This window comes from Trichosurus vulpecula, chromosome 1, assembly GCF_011100635.1.
Source record: "Trichosurus vulpecula isolate mTriVul1 chromosome 1, mTriVul1.pri, whole genome shotgun sequence".
In the NCBI taxonomy this organism is placed as follows: domain Eukaryota; kingdom Metazoa; phylum Chordata; class Mammalia; order Diprotodontia; family Phalangeridae; genus Trichosurus; species Trichosurus vulpecula.
Window position 1 is genome coordinate 470091469 of NC_050573.1, and position 19918 is coordinate 470111386.

The 19918-nt window shown below is 38.6% G+C and overlaps 1 protein-coding gene across 1 annotated transcript in view; it reads left to right on the plus strand.

Annotated features, from left to right (window-relative positions):
* Positions 1–19918, plus strand: part of LOC118845550 — a 232990-nt gene that overhangs the window by 154535 nt on the left and 58537 nt on the right. Inside the window, exon 9 of the mRNA XM_036753508.1 lies at positions 18273–18503. Coding sequence (XP_036609403.1) covers positions 18273–18503 — 231 coding nt within the window. The remainder of the gene's footprint in view (positions 1–18272; positions 18504–19918) is intronic.

A 19918-nucleotide genomic window follows, 5' to 3' on the forward strand; every position in this document is an offset into this window, starting at 1 on the left:
GCTATTTTTAGAAAACATTTTTTAGATATTTTAACTTCATGGGTGTCCTTTGACCTTAGAAAAAAAACCTTATTTTAGTTATTTTCACTTCATGGGTGTCCTCTGACCAGAGTATTACTGAACACCAAAGTGCTGCAATAAATATTACATCACACACACACACACACACACACGCACACACACATCCATCCCAACTTTCCCCTCCCATCTGCCTCAGCATCAAACAGTTCTATTATAATGAAGCAGAAACATCCTGTCTTGCCTAGACAGATGTCACAGATATACTCTGACACAGATTGAGGGTACAGGATTTCAAAGTCATCAGCTCTTGATGGAGAATGCCTGTCCTTGTCCTTACTTAAGATTTAACCATGGGCTACAATTCTGAATGTCTTAGAATTGCCTTGACAGGACATATAACAACAGATGATCCCTCAGGCAGACTAATCCTATGTTATTTAATACTAAAAACAAAACTGTCATCTGTTTCAGAGAAAACACATTTGTGGAATGACACATTACTGAGGAATTGATGAGTAAACATGAAAGAAATTGATTTTGAAGTATTTGGTTTGAAATGTATTTATATTGTTTAGTCTAAACATTTGTTGTAGATGATTTAGAATCTTAAAGTACTATTAAGAAGTCCCTCCCCCCTGAAATGCTTCATATAACACTAAAAAAAAACCCATCAAGATACTTTTTCAACAACATTTTCTTCCAATTTTGACTGTGATAAAATAAATTAAGAATACATTTATTTGGGTGGATTTTTCTTGTTTTGCATGTTATCAATAACTGATGTCAATAAAGAGCGACATTTTTAGAATTTTTTATAATATGCTTAGGATCAACACTATTTTAGAATAAAATTAGCTATAAGGAGGGTTCATCTTAAACTCTGTTGTCTTGACTTTAATTACTCAGTTATTAGGAGCTATGATTTCTTTTTAGGGGAGAGTTTTTGCTCTGTCTTTGAAGTACATATCCATTTGTAAAAATTAATTGATATTAAGTGGTTAATTGGAAGTGGGATGCTCATAACTGGCCCCTAACAGTAGGGGGCTCAAGCTCATGTCAGTAGAGAAAAGATACCCCAAATCCTTGGTTTCCCCCTAAAACCTCCAAATGTGGTTAGTCTGGTTCTGGGAGAGGGTTAAAGCATTCATGCTATATTTCTTTAAGCCATTCCATGTCCTGACTCCAACTATTTTTATTGGCTCTCCCACATGCCTGGAATGCTCTCTCTTCTCCTCTCTGCCCTCTGGCTTCCTTCGAGTCCTAGCTAAAATTGCACCTTGCTACAGGAAGCCTTTTCTGATCCCCTTCAATTTTAGCACTTTTCCTGTGTTGAGTATTTCCAGTTTATCCTGTATATAACTTGTTTGTATGTATTTATTTTCATGTTGTCTCCTCAATTTAGACTGGGGGCTCCTTGAAAACAAACTGTGTTACTTTGTATACTTAGCACTTAGTACAGGACTCAGCACATAGTAGGCACTTAATACATGTTTTTTAAATGACTGACAGAAGATAGCATTGTAGTGATATTCTACCATAAAAATAGGTTTTGATGCTGAGCAAACAAAATTTCTAAATTAATTTGCCTTCAATGCTGCATGTCAATCTAGGGTGTCAAAAGACATTACCTGGAATGTTTCCTGCTGGTTAGTCTCTGGACAAAAGGAGATAATTGAAAAAGCTATTTTAATACTATATGTCATCATATCTTAAAAGGAAAAAAAAGCTCTGAAAGAAAAGAAGTAATAGAGAAGGTGAAGTGGTGGCATAATGAATATAGGGTAGATCTTGGAGTCAGGAAAACCTGGGAAATAGTTTTGCTTTTTGATACAGACTAGCTATGTGGCCTTGAGGAAGTTACTTAATTTCTTAGTGCCTGGGCCAGAGGTATCAAATTCATAGATTATAGCCCTGCCTTATGTAGCCCACAAAACTACCTAGCATGGCCTTACCCAACTTAAAATGTCGTTGAGAAATGTTTAATTTTAAAAAAATACAGTGCAACAGAGATAATGTTGATTTGTGGTTTTCTAAGTCAATATGTGGCTGTAGGGATCTAGTACTATTTGAATTTGCCCACGAGAATTCTCTAGGACCATAAATTGAGTTGGTAATATGAAATAACAAAACAAAACAAGATGAAATAAAGAACCTACCTACCTAGTAAATGGGTAGAAACTATAATAAGAATAAAAATAATAACAAGAATAGCTACTTTAAGGTTTGCAAAGTGCTTAAAAAATTTGTCTCATTTTATCCTCCTAACAACTCTGGGAGGTAGGTGCTATTATTATACCCATTTTACAGATGAAGAAACTAAGGTACAGAGAAGTTGAATGACTTGTTCAGGATCACACAGGTGGAAAGTGTCTAGGGTCGGATTTAAACTCAGGTCTTCCTGACTTTGGTCCAACACACTATCCACTGTACCATGTAAGCTTAAAAATGTCTTTAAGTCTAATAAAGCCTTTAAGTATTCCCCAGCATCCTAGGTATGCAGCCTGTTCCTTTTTCCTTTCACATTACAAGGTATACCCTTTCTTATAAAGGTGCTGTCCTTCCCAAACACACTGATGATTTTTTTGTTACCAAATTTAATTAGCCTTTTTCTCAACCTTTATCCTGCTTGACCCCCTTGCAACCTTCTGTGTTGTTGATCACCCTCTTCTTAATACTTTCTTCTCTTCAGGTTTTCACGACGATATTCTTCCCTGTTTCTCTTCTTAACTATCCAACCACCCCTGAGTTTCCTTTGCTGGATCTTCATTCAGGTCATGTCCACTATCCACGGCTATCCCAGAGCGTTCTGACCTGGACCCTCTTCTGTCTCTCTATGCTCTTTCACTTGGGAAGTTCACCAGCTCCCATGGATTCAGTTCAAATGCAGATGACTCTCAGACTTCCAGTCTTGCATCTCCTACTACCTGTTGCTCATCTCAAATTGGGTGTCCCACTGACATCTTAAACTGAAAATGTCTAAAATGGAACTGATTATCTTTCCTCCAAAACCCACCCTCTTCCTAATTTTTTCTATTATTGTTGAGGTACCATCATCCGCTTAGTCACCCAGACTTGCAATCTCGGTGTCATCCTTGACTCTTCACTCTGTCCCCTACTTCAGGCCCTTTCAGTTGTCAAATCCTGTCATTTCTACCTTTGCAACATCTTTTTTACATGTCCCCTTTTCTTCTCTGACTTTGCTACCACTCTGGTGCAGGCTCTCATTAATCACCTTAGGCCTAGACTACTGCAATAGCCTTCTGGTTGGTCTACCTGCCTCAAACTTCTCCCTGCTTAAATTTATCCCTATTCAGATGTCAAATCAATCTTCCTAAAGTACAAATCTAACCATGTTACCTTCCCCCACCCCTATTCCATAAATTTCAATGCCTCCCTATTACCTCCAGGTTCAGATATAAAATACTCTGTTTGGCTTTTAAAGGATTTTATGTTCTGGTCCCTTCCTGTCTTTCCAGTCTTCTTATAAAGGATGTTCCTAAAGTCTGGACACATAGGCAAAATGCATATTTTTTTAAAAATGAAATGATTGAAATTTTCAACAACATTTTATTTAATTGGAATATTAACAAATAACATCTTAAATATGATTTCCATCATTTGTGATGCAAAGGTTGATGCACTTTGCAAGATTCACGTGACCTCGATGCAATAACTTGATAATTCCACATTGCCATGGATTTTAGCACATTCACTCTTGGCATATGAATATGAAATCATATGATATTGTTTGAGGTTGAAGATGTTGTTTGCTAATATTCCAATTAAATAAAATGTTGTTGAAAATTTCAATCATTTCATTTCTTGAAAATATGCATTTTTGCCTATGTATCCAGACGTTAGGAACACCCTATACTTTACTAACCCTCATATATTCTGGAATCTAGTACAGTGGGCTCCTTCCTCTTCCTTGAATATAACACTCCATCTCCTGATCCCAAGCATTTTCATTGGCTGTTCTCCATGTCTGGTACTCTGTCCTTCCTAATCTCTATTGCCTGGTTTCTCTGGCTTTTTGAAAGTCTCAGCTAAAGTCCCTCCTTTTGCAGGAAACATTTCCTGGTCCTTAATCTTAGAGCCTTCCCTCTGAGACTATACCCAATTTATCCTGTTTATACACAGTAGTTTGCCTGTTGTCTCTCCCCATTAGACTGTGATCTTCTTGACTACAAGAATTATTTTTGCCTTTCTTTGTATCTCTAGAGCTTAGCACAGTGTTTTATACATGGTAGGCACTTAATAAACGCTACTCGACTGGCCGAACAAACCTGCAAATTCAGAACTTTCTTTAAAATTTGATTGTCATCAATCATGGACTGTTTTACTTTGTAAGTCTTTCTTGCCTTGCTAATGAAAGTAGAGAATGGATTGAATTCAGGACCCATTTAGAACTGTAGAGACTTTATTTGTTATTATTTTGTAATATGTAAGTTTGTTAAGTGTTAGGTTTATAGTAACCAATAGTCTGTTTGTGTTAATCTATAGTAAACAAGAATTTGTCTGTATTCCTTAGTGGTTGTTACTTAGTTCTAAGGAACAGCTTGAAAAATATACAAATATGCCGCTAGTGCCCCATTCCATCTCATAGCACAAACATGGAGAGAAATGTTTAGCATTTCTGTCTTGAGTCTACTGTGTACAAACTGAAAGATTCTGAAGTGTAGCGTAATGAATGCACTATTTATAAATAGTGGCCTGCACATACTGAAGCGAACAGTTTATTTTACTTGTGATAGAATTTATAAATGCAGAATACAAATGGCTCAGAAAGAATTTTATGGATATCTTAGCATATGCCAAAGCTTACATGGGTCTACAGTTTAGCAGCAAATTTACAGCTTATAAAGGTTATTTCTTTTACTTATTCTGGCTCAAATGTTCACCCAATATGCCAGAACTATGATGTATAAACTCCATATTTGGAGGATATATAAGAATTTTAGACTTTCATAAGTCTTTATGTTCTCTTTACTGTTGATCAAGGACATACATTGTCATTTTCTAGGACTTTCTGAAACTCAGATGTGTTCTTTAATGTCTTTGTATGTGTTCTATGTTCTTTATTAATGTTCATTTTGTTGAGCTTTATGAAGCTAAGTTGGCTTGGTTTGGATGTCGAAGTTATAAAGAGGTATAACTAAAGATCTTTGATCATTTCTAAAAGATTTTCCTATGTTTTATTCAAAATGAGTAAATTTTACTCCAAAGATACTGCATCCCAAGATATTGAACAATATTAAATTTTGAATTCATATTGAAAATTAAGAACAAGTAGGTCAAATCCATCTTTTTACTTGAGCAGATATTTGTAAATGAAATCACAGTGTTTTTGCATCCTCTTGCCTTTTGGCAAGAGATTTTATCATCCTTAATGTGCTTCCAGTGATAGAGTTCACGTGGCATTTTGCTAAATGGAACAAAAAATATATTTAAATATGTATTTCTTGAGCAACAACAAAAATAATTCCTAAGTTTAGTTATTATGATTTTGATTATGAATATTATTTTGGTTATAGAATGAATTAAACCTTTTCCAGTCTGTGGAAAGTTTTCTTAGATGAACTGACAGGAAATTTTTACTGTTCTGAACTATCTTCTTTATGAAAAGGTAACAAATAAGGATATAAACTGAATTATGGTATTACATGGCATGTCTATATAATAGTCCTCCAACATTTCCATAAATGAACCTCTTCCAATGTTCATTATCACATAACTGTTCAGTTCAGCCTTAAATCTAATAACTGTTGCTGTTAGGTAATATTATGTTTCCTTCTCTTTAACTTTTTCTGTGAATAAGAGCTTTATTTTATATAAGTGTATATGGATATCACATGTATATGTATAAAAACCTTATTACATTTTCTGAATTTAAATTGAAATTTTTCTACATTTAAATTTGAAATGTAAAAGTTACATTCCAAAATTAGGAGAAAAAGTTCAATTTTCAAGAAATTTCAACAGGGAAATTCAGTGTAAATAGATAGCAAAAGTTTAGAAAAACAACTTGAGGTCTCTTAAGATGATCTCTTCATAAAAATTTTTATTAAGGATAATGGGCCTGTCTATCTGAACACTTCAACTCTAATTCTCTTGCATTTTTTGCACACAACAGATAGTGGATGGGTTGTAGATGAATGGAAGCTCAGGAATGATCTATTACTCCAGTACGTATACAGCCTCATTGACATTGGCTTTCCTTCTAGTCATGCCAGATCACTTGTTCAAATGCTCCCTTAAGTTGGTGACAGGAGAGCCACCTAATGTACTGTGTTCTCTTGCAGTTCGGAGGATATCAATGGAACATGTGAACTAGTCATCATTTCTTTCCCTCTCACCATGTGACTAGCCCATCTTCTCTTTGCATCATATGTTGTTTTCATGATATTATTTAAACTCTATCTTCTACATAATTCCTCCTTTGTAATGTGGCTGTTCATCTTCACCTTGGTCCTCTCTATTGTGTTTTGGATGATTCTCAAATTCAAGTCTTTAAAGACAGTAGAATTCCATGACTCCATGCTATGGATACTAAATATAAGTCTCTTCCAAAACTCAGTCTTGGCCCCTCTTCTTTTATAATAGCTTGTTTGATGATCTCATCAGCTTCCTTGGGTTCAATCATGATCTCTCTGCAGATGACTCTCATATCTATGTATTCTGCCCTAATCTCACTTCTGAGCTGTAGTCCAACATCAGTAAATTAGCTAGTCAATTAAAGTTTGGTAAGTGTCTACTATGTGTCAGAACCTGTGCTAAGTCCTGGGGATACAAAAAGAGGCAAGAGATAGTCCCTGCCGTCCAGGAGCTCACAATCTAACTGGGGAGACAACAGGTAAACAAATATGCATGAAGAAGCTACATACAGCATAAATCAGAAATAATTAACAGAGGCAAGGTACTTAAATTAAGTGGGGCTAGGAAAGGCTTTCTGTAGAATAAGGATTTTAGTTGAGACTTAAAGGAATCCAGAAAATCCAGCAAGTAGAGATGAAGAGGGAGAGCATTCCAGGTATGGAGGATGGCCAGAAAAAAAATGCCTGGAGCTGAGAGATGTAATGTTTTGTTTGTGAAACATCTAGGAGGGCTAGTGTTATTGGATCAAAGAGGATGTGTGGGGGAGTAAGGTGTGAAGTGACTGAAAAGAAGGTTCAGAAACAGAACATTTTGTATTTGACTCTGTAGGCAATAGGGAGCCTTTGGGGTTTATTGAGTTGGTTTATTGATTGGGTGTGATATGGTTGGACCGGGGCTTTAAGGAAATCCATTAGGTGGCTGAATGAAGGATGGATTAGAGTGGGCAGAGAGTTGAGGCAGGTAGATTCACCAGTAAGCTATTGTAATAGTTCAGGAATGAGACAGTGGGGGCCTGCTCCAGAGTGGTGGCAGTATCAGAGGAGAGAAAGGGGTGCAAAAGTGAAATCAACAGGCCTTGACAACAGATTGGAAATGGAAGGAGTGTTGAAAAATAGTGAGGAATCCAGGATGACACCCAGGTTGTAAGTCTGAGGGACTGGAAGGATGATGCCCTCTATAGTAGTAGAGAAGGTAGGGGCTGAGAGAGGATTTGGGGGAAAGATAATGAGTACCATTTTGAGTTTAAGATGTCTATCTGACATCAAGTTGGAGATGTCTGAAAGGCAACTAGATATGCAAGATTGGAGGTTAGCAGCAATGTTAGGGCAGGATAGGTAGATTCATCATCATAGAGATGGTAATTAAGTCCATGGGAGCTGGTAAGATAATCAAATGAAGTAGTATAGAGGGAGAAGAGAAGAGGGCCAAAGACCAAACCCTGTGGGGTAGTTATGATTGGAAGGCATGATCTGGAAGAGGAAAAGGCAACTGAGAAGGAGCAGTCAGATATGTAGAAGAACCAGGAGAGTGGTGTCCCAGAAACCTAGAGAGAAGAGAATGTCAAGGAAGAGAGAGTGATCCACAATGTAAAATTCTCAAGAAGAATGTTTGAGGAGAATGAGAATTAAGAAAAGGCGATTGAATTTGGCAAATAAGAGAGCATTAGTAACTTTTGGAGAGAATATTTGCAGTAGAATTATGAGATCGGAAGCTGAATTATAAGGGTTAAGAAGAGTGAGAATGGAGAATGTGGAGGAGCCTATTGTACGTGGCCTTTTCAAGTTTAACCACAAAGGGCTGAAGAGGTATAGGATGATAGTGATGGAAGGATCAAGTGAGGGTTTTTTGAGGATGGGAGAGACATGGGCATTTTGTAGGCAGTAAGGAAGCAGGAGTAGATAGGGATAGGTAGAAGATAAGTGAGAGAGTAGGGATAGCGGAAAGGGCAATCTGTTGGAGGAGATGGGATGGAATGGGACTTGAACAGGTAAAGGGGTTAGCCTTGGTAAGGAATAAGGCTACTTCATCACAGGAGACAGGCATGGAGGAGGAGATAGTGACAGAAAGCATCTGAGTGACAGGAGATGAGGAAGACAGAAGAAGAGAGAATGGCCTATATATATTGAAGCCCCCTAGTATGAATGCAGGAGTTGAGGAGGAGAGAAAAATTGTGAGCCATGTACTGAATTCATTGAGGAAAGAAGGGGAATGACCTGGAATTCTGTAGACAAGTTATCAGGATTTTGCCTGAGTGGTAGAGGTGAATTGCATGAAACTCAAAGGAGAAGTTCCTAAGTAATGGAGAGAGAACCTAGAAGTGGCAGCTGGGAATAAGTTTTCCAACTCCTTCATCTTGACCAGTGAGCCTAGGGGAATAAGAAAAGGGGAAGCCATTACTGGAAAGGGTGGCCAGAGTCTGTGTCATTGGGGAAAGCCAGATTTCTGTACTAGATAGAAGATGGAAAGAATAGATGAGGAAAAGATTTCAGATTAAGAAAAGTTTGTTGCCTGTAGAATAGATATTTCACAATGCATAGTGGAAGGGAAGAGTAATGTTAGATTGGAAGTTTGGGATGGCATGGTTGAGGGGGATAGGAATAAGGAGTCAGGAACAACAAAGAAACCAGAGGGGGCAATCTCCTGGAGAAGATGGGAGAGGGCACATATACAACAGTTGCCTTTGGCAATGAGAAGGGTTACCTCAATGTCAGAGACTGGGGGAGAAGAGAAAAGAGAGTAGATGATGAAGGGATTTTGAGATGAAGAGAAAAGGAGAAAAGTGAGCCCATGGCAAATGGCCTCAATATACTTAATAAAGTAACAGTTGTGAATGTAAGAGGAAGAGGAGGTGACATAGAAGGTTTGAGGGGAGAACATAAGGTCTGAAACATCTGCCATGGGGAGTGGGCTAAGCATTAAATGAAGGAGGAGTGAAAGGATTGCCTGTCTGAAGTTGAGATAAGCCAAATTTGAAGTGGACCCAGTCAGTACAGTTGTATAGTTTTCTCTAACTCCATTCAGTCTCATACGAGTAGTAGCAGTAGTTGTAGTAGTAGCAGTAGTTGTAGTAGTAGTAGTAGTAGTAGTAGTAGTAATAGTAGTGGTAGTAGTAGTAGTAGTGGTAGTAGTAGTAGTGGTGGTGGTGGTGGTGGTGGTAGTAGTAGTAGTAATAGTAGTAGGAGTAGTAGAAGTGGGGGATGGTAGGAGTAATCTTGTTTTGGAATTTGATAAGACATGAGTGGTAATAGGACAAGGGAGCAAGGGATTTAAGGGTTGATGACATGAGGAGTTGCATTGGTTAGTTGCAAGGTCAAGAATGGAAAAGGAAAAAAATGAAGTCAGAACATATGTAATGTCTGACAAATAGTGAGGGGTGGAGGAATGGGTGGAATGATAGGAGGTTATAGTCAAAATACCAGAATTTTTGTTTTTGTTTTGTTTTTATTCTAAACTTAAACACTTCCCAAACCTCATATAACTTGAGCATTTTCATGTACATAGCAGAATGCAAAAAGAGCGTATATGAAATTGTGAATCACTATTTCATACTGCTTGCAAACTATATTGGCATCACTATTGTTAATTCCTTTTCTCCCTCTGCTAATCATTCTCTCACTAATGAAAAACAGAGGAGCAATAAACCTTTGCAATAAATAGGTATAATCCAGGAAAACGAAACCACACAATAGCCATGATCAAAAATGTAGTTCTCTTTCTTCACCTTGGGCCTATTATCTCTCTATTAGGAAGTAGGTAATATATTTCATCAGAGGTCATCTGGAAACATGTTGGTCCTTGCTTTGATCAGAATTTTTAAATCTTTTAAAGTTGTTTTCTTTACAATGATGTTGCCCTTGTTTAACTTGGTTTGAATCTGCTAATTTCACTCTATAAATTCATACTTCATAATATTCTCATTTCTTATAAGACATGAATATTCCATTATATTCACATGCTATAATTTGTTTAGCAATTGTCCCATAAATGGGTGCCCCATTAGTTTCCAGTTCTTTGATTTATTTCCCCTTGAAGATCAAGAAATTGTTTTACTTGTAACTTTTCATTCCCTAATATTATCCTCCCTCATATCATCCTTCCCATACCTGCCTGTTTCTCTGTTGAAGTTGATGTATTTCTACATCAAAATTTCTGTCTTTCTCTATCTCTCTATGACTAGTCTCTCTGTGTCTCTCTGTCTGTCTCTGTCTGTCTCTCTTCCTCTCTCCCTATAACTCTCCTTTATCTGGGTCACATAACAGTGAAGTTCATGTGACACCTACTATCCCTTTCTCCCTATTTGTATACTCTTCTCATCCATCTCAATTATGAGAAATAGCAAGTTCCAAGCCCTTCTTCCTCTTTTCTACATTAGTGTCCCTTCTCTTTCCTCTCCTAAAACCCTCAGAACAGAATCAGTTCACTTTAGGTCTTTTTTTTTTCTTGTTTAACTCCCTCAATACCTATCTGAAGACATTTAGGCTCTAAGGAAACACTTCCTCCCTGCCATCCTCTCATTAGAATATTAGAACTGCATCATCATATAACCCTTTCTCAATATAACCCCTTGCTCAATCTAGGTATCTCTTGACTCTTGCATTTACAGTTCAACAGGAATGCTTGAAAGTTTCCTGTTTCACTAAAGGTACTTTTTCCAACCTGTAGGGGTATACTCAGCTTTGCAGGGTAAGTTATTCTTGGTTCTAAACCCTTATTTTTTGCCCTTTGGAATATTATATTCTAAGAACTGCTCTCATTATAGTAGTAGCAGATAGGTCTTGCATGATCCTCATACAAATTCCTTGCTACTTGAACTCCTTTCTACATGCTTATAATATTTTTTTCTTTGATGTGAAAGCTCTGGATTTTGGTTATAATATTCTTGGAATTTTTCCTTTTGAAGTTATTTTGAAGAGATAATCAGTGGATCATTTTTATCCTCATTTTCCCCTCTGGTTCTAATAGATCTAGGCTGTTTTCACTTGTAATTTGTTGCCATGTAGTTTTCAGGCTTAAAAAATCACAGTTTTTAGAAAAGTCTAATGATTCTTAAATTATCTTCCCTCAACATGCTTTCTAGTTCAATTCTCTTTAATAGCAAATAACTTACATTTTCTACTATTTTTCAATCTTTGATTTTGTTCTGATATTTTTTGTTGTCTCATGGCGTCCTTGATTTAGCTTCAATCCATTCTACTTTTAAGGGAGTCTGTTACTTGAGTAAATTTGCTACTTTCTGTTCTAGGCTATTTGTTCTCCTACTTATTTTTTCTTCATAGCTTTCATCTTTTAAAAAATCTCTTGCTTTATTTTTCCTAAACATTTCTGTAGTCCTTATAGGAAATTAATTTTTTTTCATTTGAGTCCCTGCTTGCAATTATTTTCTTCTTTTAGATTGGATTTTTGGGTATATATAATGTGTCTGTGTGTGTGTGTGTCTGTGTGTGTCTGTGTGTGTGTGTGTGTATGTGTGTAATTCTTTACAATGTTCATTGTTTTTGTTGGTTTACTCGTGTCTCCAACCTTAGTTCTTGAATTGAGGTTGTGTGCCAGGACCAAACTTTGCTCCCTCTGATCTTTTAGTAAGCCCTTCTTGGGTTCTCCTTGGGTCACATGGCTTCCTATGCTAATTTCTATTTTATGAGATTTTCCCCTCCCCCCCATTCTGACTTTGGGATTTAGATTGTGGATCTTCAGTGCCCTCTCTGGCATCTCATGAAACAGTGCTAGGAACCTTAGTGTCTGTTGGCCTGGGATACCCTGGACTGAGCAGTTCTTCACCTAAACATTTTACATTTACCTTCCGAGGTCCCCCATAGTGTATCCTATGACCCTGGAGCTTTCTTAGGGGGATCCCTCTGCTTTTGCTGCTTCCAGATGCAGAGACTTGAAGGCTCCACCTGTCTCTGGACCATCATCACAAGTCACTATGGGAGGACACCATCTTGCAGCACTGACTTTCTGGTGTCTTCCTTTCTCATTGTTCATGGACTCCTAGAGTGGGTAAGGTCATTTATCATAGTTTCTCACTGGATTTTCTTAATCATTATTCAGTCTCTTGTGACTTTTCAGTTTTTGCTGGAATAAGTGTGTGGGAACGAGGTGGCTTGCCTGCAGTTAGGCAGGGATCTCGGCTGGAAGTCAATGTTAGATGTGTGTAGATGAGGTGGAGTGAAGGGGAATAGCTTCTGGGAGGAAGACTGGTCTCAGTGAGAGGAAGACTGGTTCCAATGAGGCTATGTAGGTAGAAAGAAAGATTATAAGAGAAAAAGGTCCAGAAACTTTTTGCTAATAATTCTTATTGTCTCATGGAGCAATGGATTTCAGCTCTTCTCTGTCTCTTTCTCCTTGTACAAACCCAATGGGAATTTGGCTATATTCCCTGCTATGGTCCTGATAGCCTCCACCAAGATACTATAAATTTTGAAGGTTGAAGGCCTCCTGTAAGGTCCCAGTGCTAGAGCTGCCTGGTCGATACATTAGCCTTATATGTGGTGGTATGTTTGATAGTTGATAAGGATGCTGTTTTCAGGCTTCTTCTAGGATTCTCTAGCGTTAGGACTTCCTGGGTATTGCTGTGGCTCTGGCTTGGATTGTCTTTTTTGCAACTAGCTTTAAATACTTTTTTTGGTGGTTATTATTTTGAGCATTTATCTTGAACCATAGCTCCTACTAGGTTTTAGCCTCCCTGACACTGTTATTGTTACAGGACCTTGACATTCTTTTGAATTTATCTTCAGTTCCTGCCTCACTGTCCTTTCCTATACATGATCATTTAAAATTTGAATTTATCAGAGAAGTCCATGTATGGCCATTTTGATCTTTTCAAGCAACTCTACTTTTTTATGAGACTGAATTTGTTCTTAGGAGCCATCTATCCACCCCTAGCACCTCCCTCCAAATCAGCAAAACTTTATTAATTAGCTACTATATGCAAGGCATTTTGCTCATTGTTGGGCAAAAGAAGACAAAATGAAGATTAGTCCTTGTCTTCAAGGAGCTTGCCTTCTACTTTTTGGGGAATTTCCGTTTTCAAGGCTTAGTTCATGGGATCCAGTTTATCTAATCACTGGACTTTTTAATATCTCTTCTCCTAAATGCTAGAGTACATGACAAACCATCTGACACCCCTCTTTGTGTATAGGGTAGATTCTAAGAGGCCAGAGTTGTTACTGCTTCTCAGTTCCTTTGCATCATTTATCCTTTTCCTCTTCATTAATTAGAGGAATCCCCCAAAGCTCAGTCCTGATCTCTCTTCCCTCTCCCTCTGGAATCTCATCAGCTTTTTGGGTTCTGTTATCTTTTATATGTTGATTATTCCCATTCCTCATCTCTCTCCTGAATTTCAGTCTTGCCTTTTCAACTGCTTGCTAAACACCTCCAACTTGAAGTCCTGTAACTATTCAAAACAGTATTATGAATTGGAATACAGCTCCTCCCAGCCCTGTTTCTGACTTCCTCTGGACTTCAGAACTGTACTCCTTCTATTGGTGGCTCTTGCTGGAGCTTTCCTCATTTCTTGGGACCTCCTCACCCTAGAGCAGTTTCCTTAAGCTGGGTCCACTCCCCTTGGAATATCCCTCTGCAAAGGTCACTCCCCTTTGCCATCAGACCTGCTCCTAGAGTCTCTATTCTTCCAGCATTGTTCCTGACTCCTTTGGACTTAAGAACAATGCTTCTGTGGCAGGTACCTTTATTCATCCTCTTTTCAGCTCCTTTTTGTGCATTGTCTTTCTCTATTAGAATATAAGCTCCTTGAGAACTATTTTTCTTTTTGCTTATACTTGTATCCCCAGTGTTTAGCACAATGCCTGGCACATAACAAATGTGTAATAAATGATTCCTACCTTCCTTCCTCCCTCCCTCCCTTACTTCCTCCCTCCCTTCCTTCTTTCCTTCCTTCCTACTTTCCTTCCTTCCTGCCTCCCTTCCTTCCTTCCCTCCTTCCCTTCATCCTTCCCTCCTTCCCTCCATCCTTCTCTCACCCTCCTTCCATCCTTCTTTCCTTCCTTCCCTCCTTCCTCCCTTCCTTCCCTTCCTTCCTTCCTGCCCTCCCTCCCTCCTTCCCTCCTTCCTTCCTTCCCTCCCCCCTCCTTTCTTCCTTCTTTCCTTCCTTCCCTCCTTCTGTCCCTCCCTTCCTTCCTTTGTTCCTTCCTTCCTTCTTTCCTTCCTTCCTTCCTCCCTTCCTTTTTTCCCTCTTTCCCTTCATCCTTCCCTCCTTCCCTCCATCCTTCTCTCCCCCTCCTTCCTTCCTTCCCTTCCTGCCTTCCCTCCCTCCTTCCCTCCTTCCTTCTTTCCTTCCCTCCCCCTCCTTCCTTCCTTCTTTCCTTCCTTCCTTCCCTCCCTGCTTCTGTCCCTCCCTTCCTTCCTTTGTTCTTTCCTTCCTTCCTTCTTTCCTTCCTTCCTTCTTCCCTGCCTTCTCTTTTTTCCCTCTTTTCTCCAAACCCCTTCCTTCCTTGACCTATCACTTTCCTGGCTTTCCTTATTTGTCTGACTCTTTTCCTCAGTCTTCTTAACTGGTTGCTTCTTTTCTTGTGGGTTTCTCTTAAGACTTTGTCTTCAATTCTGTTCTCTCTATATAACATTTTTTCTATTTCTATGACTTCAATTATCCTTTCCATGTGGGTGACTCCCAAATCTGTACCTCTACCCCCAATTTGTTTGCTAAATCATAGAATTTAAAGCTGCAAGGGAACCTAAAGAGGAAACCGAGGAGCAGAGAGGTGATGTTATTTGTCCAAGGTCCATAGATGCCAAATATAAGAGTTAGTATTAAGCCCAGTCCACCAATTCTAGTTTTCTTTCCAGTATAGGGAGGACTTTATTATTACTATTATAGCTAACATTTATATAAGACTTTCTATAGGTTTACAAAGCACTTTATGTATATTATTTTTTTAGATCCTCACAACAGCCCTGGGAGATGTGCTATTATTATCCTTATTGATGAGGAAATTGAAGCTGAGAGGGTTTAAATGACTTGCCCTGGTCACACAGCTGGTGTCTGAGACAGGACTCATGTTAGGGCTTCTTGATTCCAAGTTCAGCACTCTAGCTATTGCACTACTTAGATGTCAATTTGATTAGGTTACAGAGATAGAAGCCTTTGTTGGGACATTAATACATGTTCCTACGGGGAGTGTGGCTGCCTCTTTTGTAGACTCATTGAGGATGATTAGGGATCATCTGTTTGGCACAACTTGTTGTAAGTCAGGGTCACCTTTTTGTGCCGAGCCTGTTCAAAAGGAGGTTAGCTGCAGAGCTGGTTTATTTTCTTCCTTTTGGGAGAGCTCCAAAGAGAGCTGGGCACACAGAGGCCAGAGACCAGAGAGCTGAGAGCAGACTGGCCCCTGGAGGGCATCTATACATTGCCCTAGTATCCCAGAGATTGACTGACCATCCCTTCTTAACCCCAGAGATGCAGAGATGGCTGTCTCTCACTCTAAGAGATGGCAGCAACTGAGGAAGAAGTGGTGCAGGGAGAGTTCCAGGCATGCAGGCTTAGGGATCCAGGAACTCTTGCTACCTTCTACTCTTTTGTCTAGCCAGGGGTGGGGAACTTGTGGCCTCAAGGCCATATATGGCCCTCTAGGTCCTCAAGTGTGGTCCTTTCAATCCAAACTTCACAGAACAAATCCCCTTATAAAAGTATTTGTTCTGTAAAGCTTGGACTCAGTCAAAAGGTCATACCCAAGGACCTAGAAAGCCATGTGTGGCCTCAAGGCCACAGGTTCCCCACTCCTGTCCTAGGCTCTTGCCATCTCTTGGGCCATATGATACAATGTGAAGATTGAAGATTTTGGTGGGACCTTTTGGCCATCTTCAAGAATCTGAAGGGCTTTCATACAGAGCAGCTAGATTTTGTTTTGCTGGGCTCAAGAAGAAAGAAATAGGAACAATGGGTAGAAGTTACAGAGAGCCAGATTTGGCTTGAAATAAGGGAAAAAATCCTAATGGAGCTATCCAAAAGTGCACTGGGTCACCTTGGCACATAATGAGTCTTCAAATAAATGGTCAATGACTCCTTCCTGGGGATGTTGAAGAGGAGATGCTTGTTCAGGTATGAGTTGGACAAGATCGATGACTTCTTAGGGACCTTGTAAATAAGATCTGGCAGTTGTATGACAGTCTTTAAATAGAATGATGTTTCTCTTTTGAAGCACAAATTTCTTTAATTGCACTGAGTTTATTTCCTCTGCCCTCTTTGGTGTTTGATTTAATTTGTATAGTGGGTAGCAAGGGCTGATCAAGGGGTCCTTGATCAATTGCAATGAAATCACACAATGTAAGAGGCAAGTAATAGAGACAGGGAAGAGTTGATAAAACTATAGAATGTAAAGTAGATAACAATAAGGTGTTGAGTTCTTAAACAAAGTATGAAGAAGGGCTTTTCCTATGTTACTTCCTTAAGAGTAGTATAGAAATTCCTTATTCAAACTTGATGGAATTATAGGGCAAATAGCAATTGGTTGACCAAAGGATTGGCCGTGCCCCTGCTGGCCTTTAAAAAGCAAAATATGTGCTCTAGGGAGTGAGTCAAGATAGGAGGCAATTCTGGAGTCTGAGTTCTGGCAATGGAGAAGAAACTCTCAAGATAAACTTGGTTGTCGAGAGGGCTCTTCACTTCTTGGAAAAAGAGATTTCTTTCTTTGCCATCCCCCCTATTGTCTCTGGAGTGGAGCTACTTGCCTAGTAAGAAGCACCCCATTCTGCTCACCCAGCAGTGAGCCAGGTCTAGGGAGCCCGTTAGCAGTGATACCTCAACAGAGATGCTGAGTTTGGGGGGAGCAGGGTGAGGATGCCTTAAGAAGAGAAAGGACATGTGTGTTCTTCATTATTGGCCAATTATCACCATGACCACATGTCTTCCTATATACTCTTCCCATTGCCATTGTGTTTATTTGTGGGAACATGTGCCCCAGGTTTACAGGGGAAATATTTTGTAGCTACTGTTCTTATGATTCCATTTCATTAGTGCCTTTGGTTTCAGGTAATTCTGTCCCCGGAGGACCATTAAAGGTGAATGCAAGAGCTGAGACTCATGAAATATAGCTTTAGGTGTGAAGACCTGCAGGGTACCCTGAATCTGGGGTAGATGTCCTGGGGGTATCTAACCTGCAAGTTCAAATTAAGGGGTATAGATCTAGGGAAGGCATTATACCAACTTTTCACTACAGTCTATTTTTTCACGTTTTTTTTGTGTGTCATGGTTATTATGATTTCATTTTTGCACATTTAAGTGTTTCTTCATGAATTTTGCTTCAAAATGAGCTCTAAATCTTTAAAATGATCTCTTATGAGTAACGCATGCTGTCCAACCAGCTCTGTGTCCAGCTGGCTAAGGTTTACACAGGAAATGAACACAAGGAAGTTCTGTGGTAGGTATAAGATAAACATGATCCTGTTTATGTTTTGCTGATGTTCTGGTTGTTTAGAAGTTAGAGAGTTTTTTTCTTCCTTCCTTTTTCTTGTTTCTTTTCTCTGCCCCTCCCACCCTCTTTTATTTTTGCTCTGGGCTGTTCTTTACAAAAACCTAACAATCAGGCTAGTCTTCCTTGGGTCTTTGATCTTTTAACAAAATATTTTGTTATAAAAGGCTAAAAGTCTTGCAGTTTGTTGTGTTTCATACTTTGTCAGATCATACCCCCTCAGCACATATTATTCACAGATGGTTGGAAGCAAAAGAAGAAAGGAAGGGGAGAGTGCCTTAAAATTTGACATCTCCCATAATTTCCCAAGAGATTGTTTTATAAATATTGGCATACTTTTCCTGACTTTTGCAGGTGCTTAAGTAGAACTCTGTGGCCTTTCACCTAGCATAATTAACTTTCTTTTATTTTCAGATGTTTACTATATCTTTTTCTAACCTTTATTTTCAGAGTGCCCTTGAAACAAAACTTAGCCAGTTGTATAGACACCTGCATGGCATAAGGCAAACACTGAACTTCATTCTAGCCCCAGGACAGGGGTCCCACAAGCAATCTCTGCAAATTCTCCCCACTGCTGTGTATTCTAGGCTGATAAATCAAATGAAGAGATGTAATCAGTCTTTGGAAGAATGCTGCAGTGACTTGCTTATTTTGACCCTTATTGTACCTTCGGCACCCTGGGTGAGTTCAATCAATGTTGATGAATTTCATTTATAAAACATAAAATTTCCTTCTCATTAAGACTGTATGTTTTGGGGTTTAATAATGTTTACATTTTGGAAATTTAAATTATTTAGTAACATTAGGTTATTGCTTTCATATGTACTTTATCTTCTTAATCAATTACACATTTTTGCATTTAAAGTAGTTAAAATTAATTAAATTTAATTGTGATCTAATCTTTTCATCAATGTGACATACTATGTAATGTCTCCAGATGTAGTCAGTTCCATTGATGTCATTTCATAGAGTCAAATTTTCAATTAAAACAATGCCAAATTTTTTTTAGTTTAATTGTTTTCTTTATTATTAATTCACTTCACAAATCTATGAATTTTGCATACATTAAGAAACTAATGTGATTAGTAGTGACTTCAGAAACTTTACAGCTGGTCAATAAAGGTGTACTGAAGATGTTTTGAAGTGTCATGACTGAGCAGTTACGTGGATTAGTTAAGATCAGGATGGGTAGGGATTTGAGGAGGAAATTTCCTGTAGAAGCATGGTCAGGTAGGACCTGGTTCTAGGCAGAAAGAGGATATCAGATGTATTCTAAGTCAGGAAAACAAGGCTCCCAACCCTAAACATATACTTGTGAATGTAGTTTATTTTTATATGCAAATATGTTTCTAATCAGGCTTCTTGATTCATCTTGGCTTCTTGAGGACTAGAATTGCCTCTTCTCTGTAGTATGACAACCCCCAATAAACTTCAAAAAAGTTCCACACATATGGTAAAGCTGAGTCTATAAAAGCAGACATCTACAAATTATATTGTATTGTTTGATCTAATGTTTATCACCCTCCAGTGTTTTTGAATGCAAAAGTGACTATAAATTGAGGAACAACCATAGACAGTGTGAACTGGATACAACGAATTATAAATGTGGTGTCCCAAGTATTTTAAATGGTTCAATGAAAGATAATCCTCAAATTTTATAGAGTAATGTGGTAGCTTCCTCTGTCATTCAGATATTTGGGTACATAGCAGCTGAGGTTGAGACATACATACGTAGAGGAGGAGCTGGTAACCTTAAGAGCAAAAGCAGAAGACAGAAAGAAAAAAAGGGGATTATAAGAGCTGGGAAGGAATCAAATACATGATGGGCCGATGGCTGATTGCATATGTCAAAAGTTGGAGATTTCCTATAAGCCTCTAGAGCCTAGTGGTATACCAATCAACTAGCTGTGGTCAACAGCATCAAATGCTGCAGAGAGTTCAAGATAGATTAGAATTGAGAAAGGATGATCAGATTTGTCAATTAAGAAATCATTGATAAATTTGGAGTGAGATTTAAGTTGTGATATGTTTGTAAGATTGCAAAGAGCTGAGGAGTGAGAGACTAGGTAGTGGAGGGAACAAGTTTTTTGGAGGAG